The sequence below is a fragment of the Acanthopagrus latus genome, chromosome 17 (assembly GCF_904848185.1).
Source record: "Acanthopagrus latus isolate v.2019 chromosome 17, fAcaLat1.1, whole genome shotgun sequence".
Lineage (NCBI taxonomy): Eukaryota > Metazoa > Chordata > Actinopteri > Spariformes > Sparidae > Acanthopagrus > Acanthopagrus latus.
In genome coordinates this window covers 8156630-8184358 of record NC_051055.1, presented here as the reverse complement: position 1 = coordinate 8184358, position 27729 = coordinate 8156630, and the positions used below count along the sequence as shown (strand labels likewise).

The following is a 27729-nucleotide window of genomic DNA, read 5'->3' as shown; positions in this document are numbered from 1 at the left end:
ATGTGAACTCTGTTTTCGCTTTACTCGAGGAAAGAGAAGGGCCAGAGCGCTCCACTTTGATTTCCATTTCTTCTGTATCAAGATGCGATATCTATAAAGGCTTTGATCCATCTCATAATTCCCACAAGCTGTGATTCAAAGCAGGAAGAGTCTCGTGGAGTTATGATAGTCATTTATCTTTGTTTCCGATAAGTGTATTGCACCAGGCTGATGAAATCAATCATTTTTAACGGACATGAGATTGCTAGATCCAGCATGCATTTATTTGTCTTATTCAATCTTTGATAACAAACTGCTCTCAAGAAAGTCCGATATAACCGTCATCTCCGTCCCCGTGTCACTGCAGCTCGACACCGTTCATTATCCTTGCTGTGCCATTAAGAAGTGGAAGCCAATAAAAGCTGTAAAAGCTCTACCTTTCCCGTTTTACAGCAAATCAGGCTTGGCATCCCTTTGACTAACAGAATAAAACACACTCACTCCACCTCACCAATCACCATCTCTCTGTGTAAACCAGCACCCCACCAGGATTAACTGTGCACTTTTAAAAAGCACCCTCGTACTGACAGTGGATCAAGGCAGGACTAGCTAATATTAAATATATCAATGTTAGACAAATATTTACAACACTCATTGTTTGTCCGAGGAGGTGAATCTGCATTTCCAGGAGTCTGATGTAAGTCTGGGGCCTCGGGTTGAGGGGGGGGTCCAACCCCCAACAGAGGGCCTTGGTCTGGGGATTTACCTGCCTCGGCCCCCTCTCATGAGCCCCAAGGTCTTCACAAACAATCCCGCCGCATTACAGCACCCCACCCCACTTTATGGAGAGGAATAAAATGGTTGTTAACAGAGCCATGAGGGGGGCACGCAATAAGGTTTGCTGAAGGCAGTGGGCTTTCTGCAGCCCACTGCGGCCGTAAGATCGAGGAGGGATTTTTACAAACAATTTGTCAACACTGTAAACTACTGACTACTACATGGCAGGGTGCACCATGGAAAATGAAAGTGTAATTGATTGAGTTTGCGAGCTTATCTACCGTGTGGTTCTCCTCCACTGTGTGGAAGTCACTCATTGGTTTCTATCAGAGTTTAGTGTAACATTAGCAGCTCTGTTCTGCTCTTTATTGGATCAAAACAGAGCCAAACTGATTTACTGAGATAGCGCTGCATCTGCCAAACATCGGAGAGTCCTAATCCTAAAAGACTTTTTTCTGTTGTATTGTAAAAATGAAAACATTTTGTGTTCAAATTTAAAGCAGTAAAAAAGCAAAGCTGCCAAATGGTTATGTCAGAATGCAATAAAAGTGTGATCTTTTCCTTATTAGCCTGATAATACCTGGACCTAAAGGCTCTACACACCAATACAAGGACAATGCTGATTAGATATTTTCATGTCATGTAGACGGATTATCAATTGGTGGGGAATCTGACTTATTATGGGACCTAAGGACATTTCCAACGAGTGAGGTACAATGCGTTACAATAGAGATAATCCAAATGTGATTTTGCTGCATGACAATTTTAAACACTGGGTCCGGTGCAAACTATCGCCAATATGTTTGTAGTAGCATTAATAAATACATTTCACGATCAGATTGAGTCTTAAGCTATATGAATGAGGCTGAATACGTTCCCTATGGACCCCCAAATTTGCTGCTTATGTTAGCCGTTGTGGCTAGCCAACAAATAACGTTAGCAAATAAATATCAGCTTCATCTTCATTGTATCCCAGCTGCTGGGCAATCTTAAGCCACGTGCCATCCTTAACTTGTAGATTGAGGTAATGTTTGTGGTGTTTTTCATGCCAGACATGGGAAACTAAATTCACAAGTTTTTCTCCTATTTTGTCAGCAAGCTAGGTATGACCTGGAAGTTGAAACAAAGGATTTTGTTAGTTAAGTGCATATTTTCGTGGACGGCAATCCACTGACATTGAGATATGTCAAAAAAATGTACCGCCCGCCTGAGAGTTAGGGTAACGTTTGGTTTTCTGCAGACAAAAATCTACCATTGGTGTAAGAAGGCCTTTAGGCTAACGTTAGCTCAGTTAGCTGGACAGAAAGAGCTAATAAGGTCTGCCCTATGATGATTGTAAATTCAGCCAAATAACAACGGCCGCTGGTTAGAAATGAGAGAACCAGATGTTGTTTAGCTCTGTTTAAAATCACTTAGAACTTATTGTTTCAAAAAGCAGAAAACATTTTGATGGTATATCTAACAGTGACATCACTGTAAAACTGCATATGTGCCAGGCAGGAAGAGAAAGATGACAGGCATAGCAACAATTTCTAAGTGGGGCGGGGGGAGTTACGGCTATTTTGAGACGGTACAAAGTGCCCATGTGTGATCCACACCAATCACCATCTCCAGCATCCCAAACAACGTGTGCTTGTGCGTGAGAGCGTTTCCATGCACATGTTTACATGCGCGCACATACTCCTCCTGGTCTGCATCCTCCTTGTCTCTGTGGGGCTTTGCTTAAGGGAATGGCAGTGGGGGGGGGGGATCTCGGAGGAAATTGTCCAGCATGATTCCCTCTTTATATCTCATTTCTGCACAAGTCCTTTTATCCCTCCTTCTCTCTACTGGGAAACCCCAGGAGGAATTCCCTCACATGTTTGGACATAGAAGCACAACTGTCCCAAAACAGAGACCAGACCCTAACAAGTCGGGAGCCAAGCTAAATCAGACGGGCTTAGACAGTAAAACAGACATAGGGGCCATCAGGATCATGCCGCAATCCCCGTGTGATGGCCAGTGACAAGGGAATCAAGTCCGACTGGCGCTTTTTTGTTTTCTTTAGTGTTCGACTAACTCTCGAAAGGCGCTGATGTCCGTCCAGTCTCCTCTGATGATCCAACAGCCCGCTCATATTTTTTGATAAAAATAGTTCATTGGTTCACCGCGGACGAAAATGCGGGGAGGGGGGGGATGTGTTTGATGTGTTCCCAGAGCTCCTGTTGCACAGGGGAGAGAGGTAAAGCCAATTCAGGAAGGGCTTGATCCTCTCTAAGGCCTGTGCTGCATCAACCACTTGTCAAACACCGGGCAGACAGACAGCTGAGTGGCTCTGACAGATCTGATCACAGACACGGGCAAATAACAGTCACCGCTGCTCAGCCCCTCTATCCAGGCACCGCTCGCACACTTCTGTCAATAATCCACCTCCGACTCACTAAAACACAAACAGAGGGCTCCGAGGCATATGGCAGACATTTTCTTGTTGTTTTTAGCTGTGTATGATTACAGTGCAATTTCAACGGTCATTTCAGGGTCTCACCTCGCAGAGGAGAGGTTTGTGTACTCCAGAAGGCAGCAGCATCTGTCAGAGATGCAGCAGGAGACGGAGAAAAGGAATCAAATCAAATGGAGACTTAAGCTCCCACTAATCTGAACGAAATGTCTCAAGGCCTGTTGGGATCACGGTCCTGAACCTTGCCACCCAGCGGGAAGGAGAGTTTATGTTTGAAGGGATTGGATATGGTACCTGGAATGGGTCGAGTTTCATCACATCGACCACTCAATCATGTCTTGAGATTTTCTTTAGGGGGCCATCATGTTATGTCCTCTGACAGGGCAGTATAACGGGTATTTCTGGCAAGACAGAACGCTCATGTGTTTGATCTGAAGCGTGATACAAGTGTTTTACATTTTCTTTTGAAGAACACACTGTATGTATCGCTGTTACTTTAAAACTTCTACTGTGAATGTTTCTGTTTTAGTAACAGTCAAAAGACCAAATTCAATTTCAAAATTGTCGCTCAGAGTGACCGACCCAGAGAGAATTATCACCTGATCCTGCATCTGTCTTGTCAGGCTAGAAGCTTTGTGCTCGTGCCCGAACCACAGCGGGTCGACAGATCGGCATCCTTTGAGCAACTACTTGCAGATGCGTGTGTCGTTAAGATGTGGCAAACAGCGAGAGAAGTGGCTGTTGGTTTGAAACCAGCAATAGTGGCTGCTCAAGAGGTCAGCAAAGGGCAAAGACCAGCACTGAAGGCAAATATTTCTTCACTCTTCTCTCAACGGGCTTCAGTAGGCGTTTGATTAATCAACTGCTTTCAACTCTGCTAGTGGTAGTACTCTCCTAATGTTGATCTGATTGATTGAAGTTAGCCGGTGTTATACTCTGATAGCCAGATGGTTTCTCCAACTCTACGCTGCCTGCCAATGACAAATGACAAAGTTAGTGGCTAGCTGGTGAACACTGGAGAATTTAGCAGCTAAAGAGACAGACATGTTCTGCAGTAGTTAATGCCCTATCACCCTTGTAAGAGGATAATATTTAGAGTTAGGCCCCTTGTTGGCTCCAAACCAGTGACTTTTCAGTTACTCACAGAAGATGGACTTTGTTGATTGGTGCTTGTGTTTTATGCAGTGAGAAAACATGTTAAGGTCTCTAACTTGTGCCTGTATATGCTCAGTTAAGTTGAAATCCCTAACCTGTGACATCACCTGAGTGTTTGGCTTTTTTTCTAGTTGATGGGAGCGTAGTGCTCTACAACTGTGGTAAATTGGCCCTGGCCTCTACTTACCACTATAATGGCTGTGCTTTTAGTCTGCATCCCCCCTGTATTTGTCACTGTTAGCTCACACACAAAAAAAAAACCCAGACACACACACAGCCAAAGGCCGGCAGGCCTATACTTGCATTTTGTTGTGTCTGCATGTCTGTTTGCTGGGTCCATGCTCATGGACATGAGTGGGTCATAAGCCACAACCTCTCTCTGAATCACCAGCTGTAATTTAAAGCTGTGATGTCTCCATAAAGACGCCCTCCAGTGATGGAGAAAGAGAGGGAAGGATGGTGGAAAGAGGAGAGGAGAGGAGAGGAGAGGAGAGGAGAGGAGAGGAGAGGAGAGGAGAGGAGAGGAGAGGAGAGGAGAGGGGCTTCTGGTGGCTGAGCCAGTGCAACTGTGCACCAGATGTTCCTCTCCTTCCCTCTTCACTCCTCTAGCCAGACCACTGGAGAGGGAGAACTCCAGTGCACGCAGCGCTGCCTCGAACAATGTGCGCCACGCGAACACATCCTCCTCCGTGACATGCACGTTGCTCCTCAGACAGCACTGCACTGTGATATGTGATACATGATGTGAGAGAGTGTCATTCGAGTGGGAGGCAGGAAAAGAGAATGGAAAAGGAAAAAATAAAAAGGGTAGATAATGTGGTGACTTGTTCTGCCTGTGAGGTCTGTTTTATTGTCTGTCGGTGTCTATTACGTGCGTCTCACGCTCTGGCTGCGTGAATGTGTGCGTCTGGAAGCGTGTATGTGCATCCTCGTGTGCCTGGTGCGGCGTAGATGTTGGGGATGAAAGGGTTTGTGGCCCACAGGAGAGCTGGCAGCGGTGTCGGACTGGAGGTCTGGCAGACAGAGAGCGGAGGTGCAGAGATGTAGCATGATGACACAGCTCGGGTTATCTAAATATGAGCTGAGGAACACCTGGAACAGGGGCCTGTGCTACACAGGGTCAAACCCAAGAAACAGATGTTATTCTGTGCCTGTATTCCATACATTTCAGTATTCCAAACATTTGGAATAAAGTTTTCCTAGAAGTCTATGCCTGTCAGGGTGGAGGAGCCTAAAACTACATCATAGCACTCCAAATCCATACTCGTCATTTTTTTTAAAGCAGGGTGAGCAGGTTTCATTACAAGTTTTACAGATTGCCACCTCTGAAGCCGCTCTATAAAATCCTTTAACACCTCACTGTATTGATTTCTCTGGTCAGCCTTCTGACATAAAATCGGAAAGGATTCAAAAATCGTATCACAAGTGGTCATCTCTGGCTGGCAGTCATCAAGTCTTTTATAAGAGACCAAAACGGAGCCCCGTATATGAGTTGAACTCTACTTCAAAGATCTCATCACAAGCTGTTGCCATCCATCCCTGTAAAGACACAGACCGTGTCTCGGCTGCTGTAAAAAATCACAGGGTGTAACAGCACAAGCTGCCCAACGAGGGAAAGCTTGCCGAAGGTGTGCTTTACAGCCCCGACCGTGTCATGGGCAATATCAGCCCATATACTGCCCAGCGGGGGGAAATAGCTCCCGTTTGTGGAGCATGAGAACATGAAAACATTCCACTTCTGTACAGTATCTCCCCCTCCTCCTTCTTTCCCCCTCCAGTTTGCTGCCACTTTGTTTGTTTGCGTACGTCTGTTTTTGATGGGGCTGTTGATGTCGGGCCCATATGCCTCATTTCCTCTGCCAGAAGACGACAACGGAAGCCTCGCAAACCAACGCAGCGTTCCTGCTGTTTGATAAAGTCCCACTGAACTACCGTGTACATGTGAGAACACCCGGGTGTTTGAGCTTACAAACGATCAATTTTAGATTGAATTTCATAAAACTGTGCAGTCTTCGGTTGTGACTGGGTGTAAACACCAACCTTTGATGATGTTTTGGCCTCTATTCAACTGACTCTCGAAAGACACCCACATCTGCTGGCTTGTATTTATTGGAAAAGCATTACTACCGATGCACGCTTCACAATAAAGCGAGTCAAACAAATAGGAGGACTGCTGCATCTAATGTGTGTACATGAGGCAGTTCTGCAAAACCACAACTCAACTAGGCCAAGGAGTGTGAAAAAAAAAAAGAAAAGAAAAATCCCTCGCTCACACCCCTCCTCTTTCTTCCTGCTTGGAAAAGACCAGATGACAATAATGTGGAGTATAGAGCCCCAGTGAGCGCCACTGACCCCTCCTCCTCCACCGCTCCCTCCCTCCATCCCCTCCACCCCCCCGGTCTTTGAAAGGCCTCCACATGTTTATGGCTCATGCCTGTGGTATGACGATGGATTCTCCATATAAAAGCCAGCAGGATCATGGGGTGTTTCAAATATTGCTCTCTGAAGACAGTTGCTGACAAAATGACAGCAGCCATATTTATTTTGGTCAGGGAGCAGGGGCACTTAGTGGGAAGTTAATCAGAGACCCCTCCTCCTCCTCCTCCTCCTCCTGCGCCCCCCCAAATGAGGAATGTACCCAGGGCAGAGAAGTCTCAGAGACTACTGGTAACGACTTTCTCCTCCGATGGAAGATTTAATGCCGCCAAAATGCGCGAGAGGCAAAAAAAGAAACCTGAAAGTTTGGTTTCAGACTATCAGCATAAAGCAAGCGTTGATTGCCTGTCCAGATACAAGCCCAGATAATCAATTTTCATCTGGTTAGGAGGAGATATGAAACAGAAGCGCAGAGATGGAGGGAAAAAAATAAGAATAATCTATGGCAGAGATTTGCAAATATGGGATAGCTAAAACAGAACTTGTGTTAATTTGTGACTGTGACCGCAGTGGTGACCATAACTGCCATTGGCATTGGGATGCTGGAGACCAGGCCAAGTCATGACAGGTTGATGTGTCTTTCCTCTTCACCCATGCTCTATTTCACTACAGCACAGTGCGAAGCTTCCAAAACACTATGTGTCATCTCAGCTTTACGGCTTCACAGTCGTGCGTACAGCATGAGGGAATCATCATTACGTTGCTGAATTTATTTTTTTTTTAACTTCACAACCAGTTCCGGCAGCATTTAATTAAATAGATGAACGATGCAAGAATGTCCGGTGGGTGGTGGTGGCTGCGGCGAGGGGTCTCAGGCCCTGTGTCCGGAGCCAGCCACTCCATGCTGTCCAAAGGAGGCAGAGTACTTCTGAGGCCTTCTCACCAGCTACTGTGTCAGCTCCTATGGAGCCGCCTTATTAAATGAAGATTAAGCCGTGGCTCCCCCAGTCACAACAGGCTGCGGTGTGAGGCACACATAATCACTATGACAGGGCGGCTGCCAATTAGAGCCCTCCTTCTGTCCTGGGAAAATGCTCCTCACTCCGCTCCCGCTGGCGGGAAGAACTGATCCGGATTGTCCATGATATTACCCGGGCCAGAGATCACCGTTAATCACCCAGTCATTCCACTGTGGCAGAAATCAGAGCGGGACTTGTCATCTGCGCACCAGCTCTCCCTTCCAAAAGTCCTGACTTCCCGTAGAGCACACCCGGGGAAAATTAATTGGAATAATGAGATAAGTACATGAAGGAACAGAAGTGCAAATCTCTGTTTTCTAGTGCTTTGGGTAGACTTCAGAGTGGTGGCTCAAGCAGAGCAGAGCTCGATTGTTGTTTGGCTTGGACAAACAGCACCGTGAGCTCTTCCGCAGAGAAGAGACGAACACATTCGATCAATTAGCCTCATGTTGAAAGCGTGCGTCTGTTTAAGGAAGAAGCTGGCCTGATGGTAGAAGCCTAGATCTGACAAAAACACATCCAGAAATGTGTTTGGATGTCGGGTTTCCAAGCCAAACACAGGCCAGACTCAGATGTGATCATGCTGAGTGCGTAACTAAAACGCTCAGAACTGAATGGCATCTTTCGCCAGAGCCTAAACCTCTTGGCTCAGCAAGTATAAACACCAAAATTGTGTGTCACACGCTCGTATGCATGCACGCGCATTAACTGCTTGCTCGAACGCAAGGACTGCCAGAAACCGGAATTGTTTGGTGTCTCAAACGTTGTGCACTACAGACAAGGCGGTTGAGCTTCCTCCAGAGCGGATTTGAGGCAATCACCATTGCTCTGTGCATCGGTTTACAGGAGCAGAGAGTTTGGAGCAGATGGTTCGCAGACGGTGCGGACCAGGAGGTCCACAGTGCTGTGGATTCACCGCAGAACCAGACTGGCTCAGACAGAACCTGGCGTAAATCCCACCAGTCAACCAAATCCTCATGGGTCTGGTCGATCCGAGGCGGATCTGGGTTCACTTTGGTCTCCTGCACCAGACTGTAGGTGCTTGTGGGGAAAATTAAATGACTGCCCGCCTCTCCGTCTTGTCCAATGGCCTTAAATACAGGCAAAGACCTCGAAGGGCCTTTAGATGTCACGATGCAGAGGAGTGATGAGGTGGGTTTATGCTCTTCCACACCCCTGCCGCAGGACGTGTAGCAAAACTTGTTTATCCAGGGTTTCAAATTGATGGCGGAGGGAATAGATCAGGCATCGTGGCTGCAAGAGGTAGTTATCACAGTTACAGTGCAAACACAAACTGCACACAGAAGTTATGACAGACAGTATTAGTGGTGTCTGGACCCAAGCACTCGGATGACTGATGGGATGGAAGGCTTGGCCTCGGCTGAGCCCTACAGCAGAAAGGGTTTCTCTGGTTACACACACGGGAGATCAATACTCCCACAAAGGCCTGTAGCTCTCCAAGTACAGGTACATAATCCAATGGCCAAAGATAATCATTATGTGTTCTTTCTCTTTCCCTGCCTCTCACTGCTTTTCCTTCGTTCTCTTTCCATGAGGTCAGCAGGGTGGCTGTGAGTCTTCACGAGCAGTCATAAAGGCATTCGGAGAGTAAATTGTGCAGCACTGTTCAGGAAAACCAGGTCTTAAATATGCTTCTGTTATCAGTTCCAAAATTTGCTGTGAAGCCGTGAATTTTTACTGTTCCATAACTTCATATTGTAAAACTTCTGTTCTCGTCTGGGTTCGCTCTGTGCTTGGCCGCTTCTTGCACCCACACAAGCCCGTTAAAAGAAGCTTCTTTTAACCTACAAATCAAGCAAGCAGAACAGAGCATAGCAGCACGAATGTCACTCTGGGCCCTACCATAAAGACTCCTGTGCCGTCTGAGAATCTGAAAGCCGATTTGTAAAAAAAACTGTTGGAAATTAGCCCGAGTTGCAGTGGTGTGTTTGTGTTGGACTTTACTCCCTCTTAAATCTCAAATCAGGGATTAGATTAAGTGGGAGTTTTTCGAGAGCTTTAACATTTTAAGTTGTTTACTCAACATCTAATGTCAGTGGTGTGGCAGACGCAGCTGTTGTTCAAAGATTATAGTGACGGCGGATGGGCAAGAGAGGAAGAGGGTAAATGCACAGATGGAATGATAGGGGTCAAAGGGGCATCAGAAACAAAAAAATGAGGTAGAAACTTGTCACATGTGTCTTTTAGTAAGCCAGTGAATCCGATGACAGGGGTTGCTGGGAAATCTCTGTTGGGAATTCCTTAATGGCATCAATATGCAGCAGCCAGGCGCTGCCGTGTTATCACTCTCCTCACCTTCCCTTCAGCTCACAAGATGGAGAGACCCAGTCTGTGAATGCTGATAGTGCTGGAGCAGCTATTAATAAACTCTCTTTATTGTTTATAGCCCGTCCAGAGCACCATCCGGAGGATAGAAGAGCATTCTACCATCTCAAGGGTACGATGCAAATGCCTGGCACATGCAGCAGCCAAGCAGCCATGAGAGAAGAAGTATTCCTTTAGGGATTGTCTTGCATGTTTTTCTATTGAAGTGTTATTTGCAACAAATTTAAACAGCTGAGTGAAAACAGCAGAATTTCACAAACATTGCATGGCAGGCTTTTTCTAATTGCCATTTTTTAATTGAAGTAATGTGATGAATAGCAGCGGGAACACCAAATAAATATTGCCGCAGTTGTTTAATCTCATTGCGAGAAACAAACGAGCAGGTCAAACTATTCAACATGGTCACTTAAAGGGGCACTGTCTAGTTTTGGAGAAATGATTTTAATATTTACAATATCAATGAGGTAATAACACAAACTCAGAAGCATTCATTGTTTTTCCCTGACTGAATAAACAAGCTGTTTTCAGTGGAAAATAAGGTCCCCAGGTCACTGTTTGAGGCTATAAAAGGTGGCAGGGTCCGCCATATACAAACAAAGTAAAGCAGTATGACATTATATTCAGTTCAAAGATCAGTTTCTTTATTTAGTTTATTCAGTCAGCAAAACAAATGAAAGTTTGTTTATTTAGTTTGTTTAGGCATCAAATATCAGTCAATGAAGATCTTTCCCTTCTGATTAAAATGTCTTCCCCAAAACTACGTAGTGCCCCTGTAAACTGACAAGTAGATTACCAACCCCCATTAAGATTCAAAATGTTGTTCTTATAAAAAGTGTATGAAACTCAAAAATACCAAAATACTGTAATAATAATAATAATAATAATAATAATAATAATAATAATAATAATAATAATAATAAATGATTTCCCTTTTTGCTGCAAACCTCACTGGTCCACTCAAGGACCCTGAGAGAACACTGCCTCACTATTCCGTGTGACCCAGCTGCTGTCCAAATCCAATTTTTATTTTCCCCAACCTTCAAAAGCGTGCCTAAAATTAGCCTGACAGTTGGATGAAAATAGCTTTTGTGACAGTGCACCGCCACATGTTTTGTCTTCTCCATGTGCACCGCGCAGCCTTTTCCTCCCCGCCATTTTCATGAGTGTGTTATCAGGACACGGCTGTTCTGGCAAACACCGGCTGAGAACGGCAAATGAGTCCCAGCAGCGCGAATGATATACGGTGTTTACACTGTACGGAACACATCAGACACGGTTTACACAACTCTTCATGTTTGCTGTGAAAACGCCTCCCCTCTTGACATTATCTGGGCTTTACTTTCCCTGCCTGCGTGTGTTTTACACAGGGATTAGATCTCTGGCGACACAGAGGGAAAAGAAGAAGATCGCTCACGTTATCCTTGCGCAGCTCCGGCTAAGCTGGGAGACAGGGATCTGTCGATGACGTCCAGTGTAATTTAAATATGTGGAAATGTAGAAATACAAGCCACGGTGATAAGATAAGCATTTCCATAAATAGTGTATACCTACATGATGCTTCCTCCGTCTCCGTTTAATCCACAGCATCTTTACGGTCTGCAGTTATATAATCCTGTGCTTATCCTAAACACTGGTGTCTGGTGTCCAGCAAGAAGAGCAGATAGAAGTGTTCACTTTTAGACTGTCTCGTGTTCCAAGTGATCATTACAAAGCACTTCTTGTATTTACAATTTTTCTTTCGGCTGTAAACTCCATACAGCTCTAGACTGTATTCAGAGATTAAATTTACGATATTGCATTGCACAGCCTGTTATTTTCAAGAGGTACAGGGGACACATGGGTTGCAAAGTGTGTGTATGTATTTCATGAAGAAGTCAATTCTTTAACCTCCACTTCCTGATCACCTGGCCTCTCCTCCCATTGGAACCGCGCTTTATTATCAGTCACGGGAAGTGATTATTTTACAATGTCGGTCGGCTGATCCCATGCGACGGCTCTGGATCTCGTCCCGTCTGACTTCTGCCGCTTACATTTTTTACGTTGTATTTATTTGAACTGAAGAGTGTTGCCTTTCACTGGCCTTTGCCAAGTGGGGGATTTTTAACTAGCGGTCGAGCGGCGGGGAATTAACAACACATGCCTAAGTCTGAAATTTACCTTTATTAAACGGGCCACCGCAGCACTTCACAAGCCCAGAGAGCCTCAAGATGCACACACAGTGACACTTTTACGCACAGCTGAGGCCGCAGAGACGTAACTCAGTCACCGGACGAGGAACTGTGCTGAGAGGTTGGAAACGGCCGTCGGAGAGCAGCAGCTTTAAGTAAGAAGATGGACATGGGGAATCGGCTGCGGGTTTCTAAAGGTCCGAAGATGAATGACTCTGCCATGGACTCAATTTAGACTTCACAACAATATCCCGTCAGTGACTTCATGCTTGAGATAATTAACAACAGTAACCATGGGCAACGATGCCAAATTTTAATAAAAGAAGGTCATAAAGTGTCTTTGAAAAGGTCAAGCAGGCACAGCAAAGTCATGAAGAGGTGCACAGGGGGGCTGGGGAGAGTTTCCCTCACAAACAGGATGGGAGCTTTTAGGAACTAAATGTGCCATGGAATCACAGTTTCCAACCCAGACAGCAGCCACTGCCGTGTTAGTGCTGAAATATGAGAAACTATCAGGGTTTACTTTGAGTTTATTTATTCTTTCACCACTTTACTCAATGATCCTCCCATTCAACACTCCAGGCCAAAAATGGAGAAAAATCCTCGAGGTTTGAATATTTCCCTCTTTCTGTTCAACGCTGTTTTTCTTATTTTGACAGCCTGAATGATATCTGCCACCGTAATTGCTTCCTTATTTGGTGAATTAAATATTTACACTTGGTCTATCCTAATCCAAAGTTTATGAGAGATGTAAAAGTACATTAAGGGAGAAGACATTTATTTTAAAAGCACTGCTAACTGGGGCCATCACCCCAAATGGCGTGTTTGGACCGTCTGAGAGAAAATGGTTTACTTTTTTGAGAGGAAAAATATTTCCCTTAGCTGTATTCGCACACGGAGAGATTCCAGATTTGACTTCTCATTTAATGGCCTGACATACATGCTGTGTGCACCGCAAATATCTCTCGAGCTGACGGGAGGAAACAGAGACGGCCATTGAGGAAACCTGCAGTTCGTACTTTGAAGAATTCCACTGAGGGGAGGAAGGGAGATGGGGGGAAAAATATACCTCAGAAAAAGAAAAAAAAAACTGGCTCGAACAAGGCCCGCCATGGAAAAATACTGATATTTCATGCACGGAAACGCCACTGTGCACCTCAAAAACGCAGACGCCGAAAAAACAAAGTTTGAGCGCAAGGTAGAAGGGGTTACATGAAACAGGTGGAACTCAGAGAGGGGGGGAAAGAGCCCTCCTATGGGATAAGTGGGCTGTTTTTCTTTAATATTCACCAGAGTAGCGTAAAGTGAACATGGATGGAGTTCGGACGGACTGACAGAATATCTCTCTCACACATCAACATATGGCTGAATGGTACGACATCCTTACCTCTCCTGCAGTGCCTCATGGCCATTTTGCACATCCTGGACTCAGCGATGGTGGGACAGGGTATTGTGTCCTTGGGTGGTTTCTTTACAATGTGCCGCGTCCGGGTCTCCAGACCCCACTTATAGCCACAGGTTTTGTTTCTCCTGGTGCAGGCTCCCCATTCGCTCCACTGGCCCACCTCGCAGCCCTCTGCAGAGACACACAGAAACAGTGATGTGCAGTGAAACCACAGCAGTGTGCCGTTTAGAGGCAACTCAAAGACCCCGGGTCAAGCTTTAATACAGGGTGAGGGAGCTTTACTGGCGTGCTGTAACCTCTTTGTGTGTGGTCCCTGCTGAACTGCTCGTTTTTTTTGGTGCAAAATAAGCAGTTGAACCGAGAAATTATAGATCACTGTGTGCAGGTAAAGAAAGTGCAAAAGGTTGTTTACTCTCTTGAAACTTTTTTCTGTTCATATGTCTGTGATGTCTCACGTACCTCCACACTCCATGGTGTCCTCGAGCGGGGCAAAGCCCTCGGGGCACTTGTCAAAGCAGCGCCCTTTGTGTAGGTAAAAATCTGACTTGCACTTGGTGCAGAAGTCTTTGCTGAAGCAGGACTCGCAGTTCTCTATCCTGCACCCTGGAGGAAAAGAAGGAGAGAAAGAGGAGAGTCGTCAGGGTCTGAGCAACCCTCTCATCTGGAGTTGATCGAAAGCTAAGGGGTTTGGGGAAGGGGGTTCTTGAAAGGATTATACTGTCTCTGCCGCAGAAAAAGCCGTCGATGCCCTGTGAATCATTTCTCTCCAGGGCTCAAGTGTATTTCAGAGAGCTTGTTTTGCCCGACAGAGTTTTTTTCTTTCATCTTCCTGTTCATGTTTAGAGAGGGCGAATCAACAGTGTGAAAAAGCAACAGCGGAGATGGTGAGAAATTATGTCACGCTGACCCCTTTCAACAATTGCACCAACATCCAACAGTCTGGAAACAGACACACACGCTCACATGTTTTCAACTAATGCTGCACTTCAACAGGAAGAATACATCCCATCAGGGCTCTGAGTAGTTTCCTTAACATGCTTTCTTATCACTCCGCACTGCTCCGATCCTTCCGTAGCGGAGGATTATTGGGAGGTCAGGTTTTCTGTTAAGTGTGTGCTGGCCAGCTGTGAGGATCCTTTACGTTTTGGCTACAATATGAAGGGGGGGGGGGGCTTGGGGGGACAACAACATTATGCGCAGCCTTTCAAAACAAATGCTGATGCGTTTAGTCAGCAAACACACAACAGCACACTTATCCTCCCACGCCACACCCTGCCGCTGCGCATGACACAGCGCCGCGCTCACAAAGAAAGGCACGTCGATGTGTCACCGAGCTCTTACCCTGCAAATAGCACGTCAGGCAGGGCCAAATTACAACAACCACACCAACAGGGCGACGCACAGGCCCACATGATTAGAAGGAGCCTCCCCAGAGCTGTCTAATTTACGATGCTGCTCAGAAAGCTCTATTGCCCAATCGGCTTGCACAGTCGAGGGAACCACAGTCTCTAACCTGCAGCCACCGTCTCCAGGTAGGGTGTCATCTGCTCCTCTCATTGTGTCTCGCACAGGGGACGCAACCATGCATTAGCGTGTGCGCATTCTCGCACGAACCCGCGCCGGTGTGATTTCCAACATGTGAGAACGACGGAGGCTGAGGGCTGCTCTTTTATCTGTGACCCTTGCAGGGCCCGGGGAAGGGAAGGTTCTCACAATCACACCCCTTAATTACACCATCTCCAGCTAACCATCAGGCCTCCTCCTCGACATTCCTCCAAAACGAGGGGGTCCCTCCCCGCTTTACTTTGAACCCTAAAGTATGGCCTCTGCCCACTCACTCTGGTCTCACGCTTTCCCGACCAGTCTAAACAAACCGTGGACACACGCACGCACATGCACAAACACACACATACCAATCAGATACGGCTGGAGATAGACCCAATCTGCAGTGACGCCGTACTCCACAATCTGAAAAATGTAGATCTCTTTGGTGATTTCCTGTCATTATTTCAATCATATCATATCGTTTAGCTTATCTGGGTATCACTTTTTGTTCCATTTGATCTTACATCTCAACATGTGTCTTGGATCTCTAAAGTCTAAGGGCGGTATAAATGCATTTTGCCGTCCTTTTTTCAAAAGCTCTCTGTCACTCATGCATATTTTCTAGGTGAAACTGAATCAGTCGGGTTTGGGTTTGATACAAGACAATATCGGGAGCAGGCTAATAAATCACCAAGCTAATTGGAGAGCACAAAGCTGTCTTTTAGCCTTCACATTTCCCAGGCCTGTCATCACCTGAGAGACTTTTAGCTCCCAAACAAAAAAATAAAAGAGTAAGCGGGGGAACAAGAACATCTGGCAGTACTCTCAAGGGCTGGGGTTGTTGTGCAATCCTCGGTTATTGACAGTAAATACGAGCACCGCAGATGTGAGAAACACTGTATCCTTGCAGCAGCAGAAGCACTCAACAAGGTTTTTGATTAAAACATCACCGCTGGTTTCAGTTTCAGATGCGGTAATGCGATGGCTCGAATGCTGGGAAATCCTGTTTTCTAAATAGAAGATAAGTAATACGGTCACTCTTGAGAGATGGAGGAGGTGGATGTCACATCAATGCGGCTACATGGGAGTTAGAGTGCAGAGAGGCAAAGCTGGAGGGTCAGAGGTCATCAGAGAACGAGGTGGGTCGGAAGGGATCACCATGACAGACATTTATCCCTCTGTCCAGTTATCTGGCAAAAGGCTATCTGGGACAGTGAGGGCTATCAGTGACACTGGAGAAGCTCCCACACTGACGGCCGGGCCGAGTCGGCCTTCAGTCAGGCAGCTCGTCCAGCGGCTCCAGAAACAGATACAGGGGAGCGGGTTCATTCTCCCTGCGGGATTAACCTCTGGACCACCTTTAAAGTCTTCATCGAGGTGCCTCAGGGAGACTAATGAGAAATAATGAGGTCATCAGATCCCATTGAGGGCCCAATGTTCCTGGGACTTAAACGTATTATCATCATTATCTCCCAGCCTGGTTCTGGCTGTGAGTTATAATATGAATGCAGGAGGAAAAGCCTTACGTTTCGGCTTGGTGAGGAATTTCAAAAGCTGCCAGCTAAGTGACCGAGGATGCACGAGCTCAGTCTTGCACCATTTCAACCGTTACCCATACCACTGTTAGAATTTTGGTGCTGTTGGTTTGTTACAGGGATTACACAAAAACTACTGAAAAGATTTTTTTTACAAAGTTTGGATGGAAGATTGGTCTTGGCCCAGAGAAGAACCCATTAACTTTTGTCCAGATCCAGGAAAATTTTAAATTGCAAGATAGGGCATTTTGTAGACATTTTCCCATATTTTCTCTGGGAATAATGCATTGATCTTGCTGAAAAAAAAGAAGTCTGGCTGGTATCTATGAGCAAGTACAATTTGATGCAGATCCAACTGAAAATCTGGATCTAGCCCATTTAAATTTTTTTATTTGGTATTGGAGAAGGTTTGATTGAATTAAAGGGGACTGTTGGGCCTCGGCACATTCCTGTTAGATTTTTCACTTGAATTTTATGTGGTCTGCATGTCAAGTGCATTTGTATCGAGAGATGAGTCACCAAGCGTTGTGAACTAATGGTGCATGCTTGGCAGAAGCCGGTCCCTCCGCTGTGGTCTGGATAAGGAACCCACGGATTTTTATCACAGATACTCAAAGCCTCATGTTCGACTGCAGTTCCTCCGCAGGGTGACATGTGCAATCACTATTTATCTACATGAATATTCACAAAGTAAGGAAAGGGTGCTAAATCATTCTGCAAAGATTAATGAATCTCTTGTGTTCCAGATGGGATCTTTTACGTTATCTGAGCTGGAGGTTCGGTTGTCTACCGAGAGAGTCTCGGCCTCCTCTCAGAGAGCTAACCAGACCCGATGTTGCGCAGCAGGAGTGTCCATGTCGTAAAAAGGCCTGGCAGTGCGAGGGGGAAAACAAGCCCCATTTTTCCATCTCTCGCCTCCAAGCTGAGGCGAACAACTCTGACCTACTCTCTAGGCCCTGGGTTTGGCTGACATGGAAGCTCTGGCTTGCTCACTGCCACCCAGCCATGTCATGTGGAGCTGCGGATGGCAGGAGTTCATGGCAAAGGCCAGAGCTGCCATGTTCTTCCCAGCTCTCCCTCCATGCTGTTTTTTTTCCACATGGGTGCTCCCCACACGCCGGTGTGGAGCTAGGTGAAGCAGAGGTGCTGTTCCTGTCAGTCAGCATCTCCCAGAGAGAGCACAGGGATGACAGATGTGTCAGCGGTCCTCTCGGCGTCTTCAATCCAAGGAACACAGTGTGTCCTGTCCTGTATCTGCTCAGCCAGCTCCAGCACACACGCAGACAGCTTAGGCTTCAGACGGCGGTCAAGCACAGACAGCCCTTCCACTCACACTGTAGTATGCACAATTACACAATGTTTTGAGGATAAACCCGATTCAACTCTTGGGCTTGGTTTGGTGGGTCTCTTGTATTGTCTGGCAAATCCGAGAGTGCCGTTTGTAAAGCTGTGATGATTAAATGTCCCTTGGTAAAGCTCAAAGGCCAAAAGCAACTGGTCTTTTTGTTGGTTAGGCTGTGCAATGGAAATACCCACAAGCTCAGAATTAGAGCGAGAAAGAGAGATATGGAGAGGCAGAGCAGGAGTGAGAGCTGCCAGCGCTGCCAACTAAAGGTTGCAAAACTCACGCAAGTGCCTTACACAGCGTCCGTACCCATTTGGCTGAGACCCACGATGCATGGCTCGAGTCCATCTCCAACCCAACAAATTCCCATGATCAAACAATGTTGGAAAATCCAGCCCGATCACCTTCTACTTCCAGCCCTAATTTAATGTGACAAAGCAGCGAGAAGTACAACAATGGGATTTGGTAACAGATTCCCTCCGTCCAAGAAATGCAGTAAAGAAGAAATCACAATTTGGCAATCCCAAATAATTACCTTCGACAGACGAGACTCTGGTGGCACATGAGGTTGGCACAGAGCGAGCTGTTATATTTAAACCACACTTCCAGGATATTGGCAATCTCAGGCCTTGATCAGGCTGGTTGTTGGCTGGCAGCGAACACAGCAGGGGTTTCTGCGTGTTTTAAAAGCTGGCTGTAGCGGGGTAATGCAACTGGGTTGGTGGCTAGAGTATGTGTGTGTAACAGTGGGGGGTCTATAATACACCCAGAGGGAGGAAGTTTTGAATGGAGCTGTGCTCCCATGCTGACCCTCTCAACACGTTCTCTTTTCAAAGACAGCTCTGATAGTCGGCTTTAAGCTCGTAATTCTTTCAGCCAGAGAACTCGCTTGTGATACAAAATGACAGAATATGCTTTGGCTTGGGAACGTATGTTAAAACCGAGGTATTATGAAATGTGACTGAGGCGAAAGCATGACTGCTCCACATTAACACAGATTTGGCTGTACATAAAGCAGCACACTGTGTGACCGTTGCTACAAATCTTCCCTGCCGAGCAGTGGGTTGACACCCACAGACACTGGTGTGGGGCCTCTTCTGGGCAGCTGATAAGAGCCCCTGTGGATAACACTGGAGTTACTGCATATGGTTTATGGCTCATATCAATCCGCCCATTAGCTGCTGAAAGGAGTTCTTGCAAAGTAGAGACCGAGGAGCATAATATATGGACTTAAAGAAAGGTATTACGCAACAAGAAGCCATTGCTAACGACGCAGCTACATCTCAGTAGTAGCAGTTAACACTTGCGGCTCCCATTTCTAGGGCCTCTTTGGAATCCAGCTGAAGTGTAGCTGTAAATGGGCTTCCCGTTATGTTATATGAAGGAGAGTACGGCTTCCATTGTTTTTGGCTCTAATTATGGCGATATGTTCTCTGCAGTGTAGGGGAAGTCCTGGGAACAGTGAGCCTTCAATTTAGTGTCTCAAGTAGTGCTGAGAAATTAGTAGGTTATGTTTGGTAAGGCTGATAAATTAGGTTGCTGAATCAGCACTGTATACTGGGCTGGTTCTGGTCTTTACGGAAGTGTTGGGAATACAGAACTGGGTGGTTCCCATAAAATGAAATACTTCAAAACCAGTAATGAATGCAGATTTCATTTTTGTTTTAAGAGTATTTAAAATCAGTTATGGAATTTCCAAATATCTAAGAATTCAAATTCTCTTTTAACAACTCACCTTGAAAATATTGTAATGTGACAATATTCAGCGATACTGAGATAATACTGCTAGCTACTGTTTTCCAATGTGACTCTACCCTTTTGTGTCCAGACTTTAAAGGGTAACTCCACCAGTTTTACACATTAAAGTGTGTTTACAGGTCTTGGGAAGTATGACTGACTATGTGAAAAGAAGCAGTATAAAGAATTTTGTGGCTCCAGATGAAGCTGCATGTCATCTGATAAATTGCCTCCAATGATGTCACTCAGTGGCTTAGTTGCATTGTGGGTTTTCAAAAAGCAGTTCATTCCTATAGCACTGTTGGACTCATTATGGACAGTTTTAAACAATAATTATACATTATTGATTTCAATACAACAGAAACAGAGATGTTGCCTTTTTCATTCTGCACTTACGTTTAAACTTTTCAATATGTGGCCTCATCACCCACAATGCAACTGAGGGAAATCAAACAGTTAGTTGCTGATAGGTGACATTGTGATAACTGCATATGTGTCCCAATTCAGCATTCTCAAAGAGAATCAAAACTATTGGTTCATTCAGAAAGTCAGTCAGAAATGTTTAAGGTTTTGACCAGAAGGTCGACTTCTAATGGCGACAAGGCTCCCGATGCCTAAATGTAGTCTGAACCAGGGGTGGAAAACTCTACGCACCTTACAATTTGATTCTGAGTCGGATGGCTACAATGAAATTATAAAATTATTTCAGATGCATCAGGTTGCATCTAAAATTTTGATTTCTGTACATTATTTTTTTGCCACATTGTGACTACTTGCTACTTTCAAAACATATCGAGTTGGTAATTACCCATAATAACAATACACGTATGAATTTAGATCTTCGATTTTAGAATAAAACCATGACGCACATGTTTCACATTCATTATGTATCACTGTCCCATTGGTTCAGCTGTAAATGCATACAGCTGATTATAAAGTTGAGAGCTGTGTGTCACATTTCTGATTACTGACTTTTTCAACATCTAGACATAATCTTTTAAGAGAAAACAGCAATGCATGCTCCAGCCAATAGAAGATGCAGAAAAGTAATACTCCTGTAATGTTTACTAATGCTGCTTCAGAGGATCTCCCACCACTGAAAAGAACATCTAAAAGCACATTTCACAAATGTTTTTTTAGTCGAAAATTAGCAGCACTGCTCTGGCATTAAACTCCTCATTGATCAATCTGTATGACTTTGCATCACACTAAATCATATTTTTAGCTCATAGAGTAAAAAAGTTTATTCATCCTCTCTCTCCAACCAAAGCTCTCTCTGTCACATGCCTCAGGAGCCCCTTCAGAAAAACTCAAACTGAGGTTTTCAGCCAGCGAGGGGCTGAGTATATAAGCCTCTTGCTTGTCTAGCTCTTGTTTTCTTTTACCCGGGCAGTCCAAAAGTCTTGAATGAGATAAGATCACATAGACAATCTCTGGTGTAATAATAAGCAGCTGCTCTCTAAGCGATTTCAGAGACTGCGTTTGAAAATCGCATGATAATGGAGACGTAATACTGCTTTCCAGGGCCTCCTCGGACACCAGGAGCACGCGGCAGGTCTGACCACGCCGGCCCGAAAGCCCCTCGCCGCCATTTGCCCGCTGTGCCTTTGAGCTCTTGCATACCGGTTGCCTGTGTCAACTCTCGCAAACTACTCACTGACCCGACAATTAGCTTCCAACCCCCAGAAAATTTCCGTTTATGGAGGTTGGACATGCACTGTTTAGTGAAAATGACATGCGGAGCGCAGCTGAGAACGAGGGTCAAATAGGAAACTGGATTAGAGAGCCATGACTGAAGCAGCGATCACATCAAAGTAGGTCTCGCTCTGAGATCTGATGCTACGTGACAATACAAGATGTTGTTCTATGAGCGGTTGGTACGGAGAGGGATTCAGATTAACTTGCCACACATCAGAATCAGTTAGTATCAAAACTCACCCAGCATGGGGATACAGCGGTTAGGACAGCAGGGTTAGAGTGAAAAAATAAAAGACTTTTCACAGGAGAACAAGATGTCTTTCTCTTCCAATTTTCTCTGGGTCCTGAAAACAGTCGGAAATGACTGTTACTGGTTAAAACTGCTGTAGACATGACTTTTCTGAGCGTCTCTCTGTGATCGCATTAGCCTAAATGACACAGAGATGCTACAACATAAGAAAATCTTATCACATGGTAATTTATTTGCTAGTTACTTGAATGTGTGCCCCATGTACAAGAGGTCTTCACTCCATTGGACCAGGATCAAATCAAACCTGATGCCCATTACTGCATGTCATCCCAACTCTCTCCCCACTTTTCTGTCACAATATACTGCTTTCCTGTCTATTAATGCAGGCATAAAAGCACAGTTGAAGGATGGGACATAGGCGTTAAGACGCAGCTAGCAGCAGTTTGAAGCTACCTCAAAGAAAAACTGCAACTGAAAAGTCTACATAGTGGGGAGACAACAAGGTCTGGGAGCTTCTTACCCTCCAGGCCAACAACCACCACTTAGCAGGAATGGTAAATGATAACTACCGGTATGTTATACCATTGTTTCGAAAGCGCTGCCCGACACATAAGCTAATGTAGAACATCACCATAGACCCTGACGTTGTGGTGTTGGCCATGGCTCTTTTGCTTGTGAGCAAGCGCAAGTGTCTCTGTGTATAGAGGGCTTGTGAAATAGCTGGGTTTGCACTCCACACGCGTCTCCCAATGCCACTTGTTACTGCGTTATGCATTAGTTCCCATCTCTGATGCAGAATCCCAGGTTGACCCAGGTAAACATTAACATGCGCTGACTTCTGGATTTCTGGGTACTGAACTTTTTTCAAAACCATCTCGTGGTACCAACATCCGCAGCTGGCTGGTGCAGCTAGAATATGCTTTTCATTTCCATGATTATATGGAGCCAACGGATGTACTCGCATCTCAGTCGGCAGTGATTGGGTAAGCAGAACGTTTTTTGTTTTGTTTTTTTTGCTGCGGTTGCTACATGTTCATATTATTGGGCCCAAAGGTCCGGACACCCTCCTCTGGGGCTTCATTTTAGTGCATCTGTCAGGAGTTTGGCTCAGGGAACCAAATGAGTTCAAGTCTCTCTCTGTTTTCATATGAAACACTCAGCCAACACCTCGGGCTCCGTGTAAACCTATAAAGTCTCTCTCTCTCTCTCTCTCCCTCTCTCAGAGTATATTCCATGTTAAAATAAGGTTATGAGATCGGGGTGGTACAAACGGAGTAGAGGGACACATTTCATTAATTGGATTTTGGAGTTATTCTTTAACAAGAATCATGAGGACATTTCCATTTTTCACTGTTATTATTGGTGGGGTTCTTTTTTTTATTGGTAAAAAGTAATTCAGAGTGTGTGAAACCGAAGGTGTGGTCTATTTCAAGCTATTAAATGAAAACAGTGTTTTCCAGCAGACAGTTTTGTTGAAAGATAACAGAAAAAAACACATATTTCTTACAATCAGGTGACTATTAGCAAAATGTTTAATGTGATTGATGAAACACGCTTCTAACCTGAAGGGTTAAAGGGACACTATGTAGTTTTTAAAAAGAAAAAATAATATCTGAGTTTGTGTTATTACCTCATTAATGTTTACAGTGTGTTAATAAATATTAATGAGGTAATAACACAACCTCAAGATATTTTTTTTTTCTTTCCATTACTGAATAAACAAACTGTTCTCAGAAGAAAATAAGGCCCCAGAACACTGTTCGAAGCAAGAAAGGTGTCAGGGTCCGCCACATATAGAAAAAGTAAAACAGGATGAAACTGTGTTGTCCTTTCAGGTCAGTTTGTTTATTTCAGTCATGAAAACAAAGAATTTGTTTATTTAGCTTGTTTAAGCATAAAAAAATCAGTTGATAAAAATATTTCTCTTCTGGTCAAAAACTACATCGAGCATCCTGCTGCTTCGTTTTTCTTTATCAAACTTTAATGAAGAAGAACTTGTTGGTGGAGGATCTGGACAATTCAGTCCTGACTGGCTTTCTGTTCAAAGTCAAACACTACTTTGGCTGCCAAAAAAAATTACACTGTCTGGTCAAAGTCTCAATCCACAGACCGCGCAGGCATCAACAAAAGACGTCACTTTATGCCAGAATGCTAATATATAATCATCTCTAATGTTCAGATGATATTGACTGACTCACTTGTACATGTGACCATTGTCTCTGGAGTAGGTTTGGCCAAATCGTCAGAGCATCTTGGTTGCATTTGCACCTGGATTTCATGCCTTCAGACATTCCTGGTGACTATAGGAAGTCCGGTAATGCGAGTGTAAAGGGAGTGTTAAAGAGAAATGAGAAACAGCGCTCATCCTAGCTGGAGTTCACCGTTAAATCCCGCGGGAGACACTGCGAGGACGAGGCTTCACTACTTACATCCACCTGTGTGAACAGATGAGCCGTTCAAATTGCGAGGTATGTGTGTCTCCTTTGGATAATGGACAATAAATCATGTGTTGTGGGAACAAGGGGATGTTGAGGGGAATGTGTATGTGTGCCTGGGGATGATGGGGGGGTGTGGGGGAAAAGGAGGAGGACATCAGCGGTGTGTGAGACGGAGATTAGGTGGAGTGCGAGGGTAGATTTAAACATGGAGGGACTTACTGGAGCACATGTTGAGCTCAGGGCTGCGCATGCCGTAGTATCCGGCTGGACAGTCGTGAAGACACTCCCCGTACTGCCTCATCCGCTCCCTCCGCAAAAACAGGAAGAGTTTGGGCTGGCAGTTTACACAGCCATTGTCTCTGGAGCACACCGAGCAGCCTTTACAGATGGGGTACGCTCCATAGCTAGCTGCAGGACAAACAGAGGAGGAAACGGCAAAGGCAGTTAATAAGATGGTATTAAAGGTGTCAATAGTTCAATCAAAGTGTCGTTGGATGGTTGACCGTTATGAAACCGACTCCGACATCAATTTGCGGCTGCCTCCAACAATTCTAACAACTTTTTGGAATTGACAGTCAACAACATATATAGCAGCTTCACACGGATAAATTAAAAGGATTTAATTTTGATGAAAAAATATAGTTACTCTCCAGCATTTTTGTTTATATTTGTTTGGTGGTGGGCATAAAAACAATGTATTTGTGATAAATGACTTCATGAGCTTGTATTTGTGTATCTTAATTAATTCTATCTTAATCAATGTTATTCTCAAATAAGACACATTTTATCACCAGGTTCAAACTTGTAGAAAAAAAAACTACCGCATGTTATTTGTGTTCCTCATGACCAGTAGCTTGACGGAAGATGCTGCTTTGGTGTTTCCCACTAAGACCTGAGTCTTCAACAGGTGTTCTCCTGTTAATTATTTTTTACTTACTTTTTTTTAGGTTCGATTTTGTCCGCCATTTGTTTCTTGCTAAAGAAAAGGAACATCCTGTTTAAACCCCTCTTTAAAGATCCGTAACTATAACTTGTTAATCATGACCAGAGTAACAATGCAGAAGGTCGGTCAATTTAAGAAACCTTTTAACAACGCAATACAATAGCCGTTTGCAATCGGCCCCTGGCCCACCATTTACTTTCAGTTTAGGATCTCCAAGGGAAAGAGATCAGGCACCCCTGGTTTTAAGAAAATGTAGCAATGTCTAAATACTAAGTTATTGCTTTTGTTTTTGCCACAGATGCATTCGAAGATGATTTACCGTGGCAGTGCAGAAAGCTGTTTAGCCTGTACTGTAACGGAAAAGCGGAATCATTTTGGACTGTTGTATCATCACTCAGCGGTGGATGACCCTGACTTCACCCAACAACGGGGACAGGGTGAACTAGAGGCAATGGACTCAACTGTGGGAGGGCTGACCAACAGAAGACAACCCACGTACAAGAATCAAACCAAAACAACCATAATAGATATATCAGCAGGATATTCTCTAACTCATAGTAAATATGTTCAATTCAACAATTTGTCATTCATGCAAACTCTGGCTCCCCTCTCAGCGTCCGAATGCTGATTGGTTATGAATGTGAATATTGCATTAATTCTGGTCAGGGCTGGCCTCCTGAACAATTGTGTTGAGACAGCCGATGAAAGACCCCAAAACCGCAGTGGCTCTGGCCTCAGCTCGAGTTGCCTGCAGAAGACAAAAGGAGCCAGGAAAGAGACAGTCCATTCCACAATATGTGACTTTCAGCGTAAACTCCTTAGCGTCCCGTTTACAGGAAAATGTCCTTGGGCGAATCCAGTCCCTCCGAACGAGAGATACTTCAATTGATGTAAGCCAAGTCTTAAATATCACAAGCAGGGACCGGTTAACAGCGCCGCTCAAACCGAGCGACCTACCACAACGCTTAATAAAACACTGCGCAGCAAACTGGACAAACCCTGAGAGACAGAGCAGAGCATGCCTGCGTTACTGGCCGTGGACGCACATATTAGATTTCTCCGAGCGGATTCACCCAGACAAAAGTGAGCGCTAAGTGGGCCCAGTGCAAGCATCAGTTAGTAATCATGTGAAAATCAGTCAGCGGATGTCAGACTCATCTTTTTTCATTCCTTTTGCTGGAGCGCTGGGAGATAGTCTCGGAGAGGTGCGCCGGCGCTGCCAAACTGCACTCAGTCTCCCGAAGCCAGGGGTGGATGGAAGTAAGATTAAGTGCTAATCAGAATGTGTCTCCGAGGGTCTTTAGGGATGAGGCTTACAGCGACACCCCATCGATCACAGCAGCGCCGGGGATGTGCGCTGCTGTGCCTATTCATCACACACACACACACACACACACACACACACACACTCACTCATGATGGTTCATCTCCAGTCGGTGCTCGTTCGGTAAGACATGAGGGAGAAATGAAAAACCCCCCCAAATTATGTCTGGTTTCATCTCGTCCAATCCTCAGATGGAAAACCGTGTCCCATGTCCAACTGTCAATCCAGTGTCTTAGATATTATCATTTCCTATTTCTGCTGAGTATCTTCAGAGTCAGCTGGCTCTACTAGTTGGACACAGGTGCTGTTTTTCAAGTTTACAAATGGCCAAAGTACAAAATGCACAACTTTTCTTCACACCGTCTTAAGTAGTTTTTCATATTTTATTACGAATATTTGTACATTACAACACGCCATGAGCAGCAGGCTGTATAAAAGTGTTACCCTTTCCAGTCAGGTAACACCTCAACCTAATTCCCCAAAACATGTATCGTATTTCATCCTGTCGCTCCTTCCTTCCGGGAAAACTAAACTGCAACATTAGCCCAAACCTCATACCTAACCATATATTTCTGTAGAATATACAGTCTGGGTGTGTTTACAGCAAACTGACATTCACATTAACTTGGTCAAATTTACTCGCTCTGCCCTTCGCCAGACTCGAACACAGCACTGACAGAAAGGGAAAGCCAAATTGGCAAACGCAAAGAAGTGCAAGGCTGGGAAGCTTATTTCTCCGGGCCCCATTTTAAATGGCCTCAGCTCCATAACTATTAACAGCGCGCTAACAATACTATCCAAACAATAATAGAAAAATAAAATCAGGGCCTGTGGTCGTCTTAGATCACCGGCCAGTCAATCAGCAGCGTAATTACAGTCAGTGAAAGGACTCTTCGTGGCTCTGGCTTCGAAAAAGCCTGCTCAACTTTTGTTGTCAAACTTTTGTTTTGCCGGTTGCTAATCTCGCAATGCGCGCTGATTGAGGATAGCATAATCACTCGCCGTTCGAATGCAGCGGATCCCACATCCTGGAATTAGCGTAAGATTGCGGGGGGAAAGAAAAAAAAAAGCGGGGAAGGAAAGGCTGTGCACGATGGAGAGAAATTTTTTTTGGTGCTGATCTTGGGAGATTAGCTTGTGTGTGTCTGTGGAAAGGTTTGGGGGTTCAGGCCACAGGTATGTCAGGAAGGAGGCCACAATTCACAGCGTCTGGAGCGGCGCTGTCCAACTCACGTCCTGCACTACCGGCACA

At 45.0% G+C, this 27729-nt stretch overlaps 1 protein-coding gene across 6 annotated transcripts in view; it reads right to left on the bottom strand.

Moving 5' to 3' along the window:
* rspo2 (R-spondin 2) overlaps positions 1 to 27729 on the bottom strand; it is a 62511-nt gene that overhangs the window by 10406 nt on the left and 24376 nt on the right. For all 6 annotated transcript variants that reach the window (XM_037075984.1, XM_037075987.1, XM_037075985.1 and 3 more), the window contains 3 exons: positions 24430 to 24618; positions 14122 to 14265; positions 13645 to 13833 (listed from right to left, as the gene is read on the bottom strand). In XM_037075984.1, coding sequence (XP_036931879.1) covers positions 13645 to 13833; positions 14122 to 14265; positions 24430 to 24618 — 522 coding nt within the window. The remainder of the gene's footprint in view (positions 1 to 13644; positions 13834 to 14121; positions 14266 to 24429; positions 24619 to 27729) is intronic.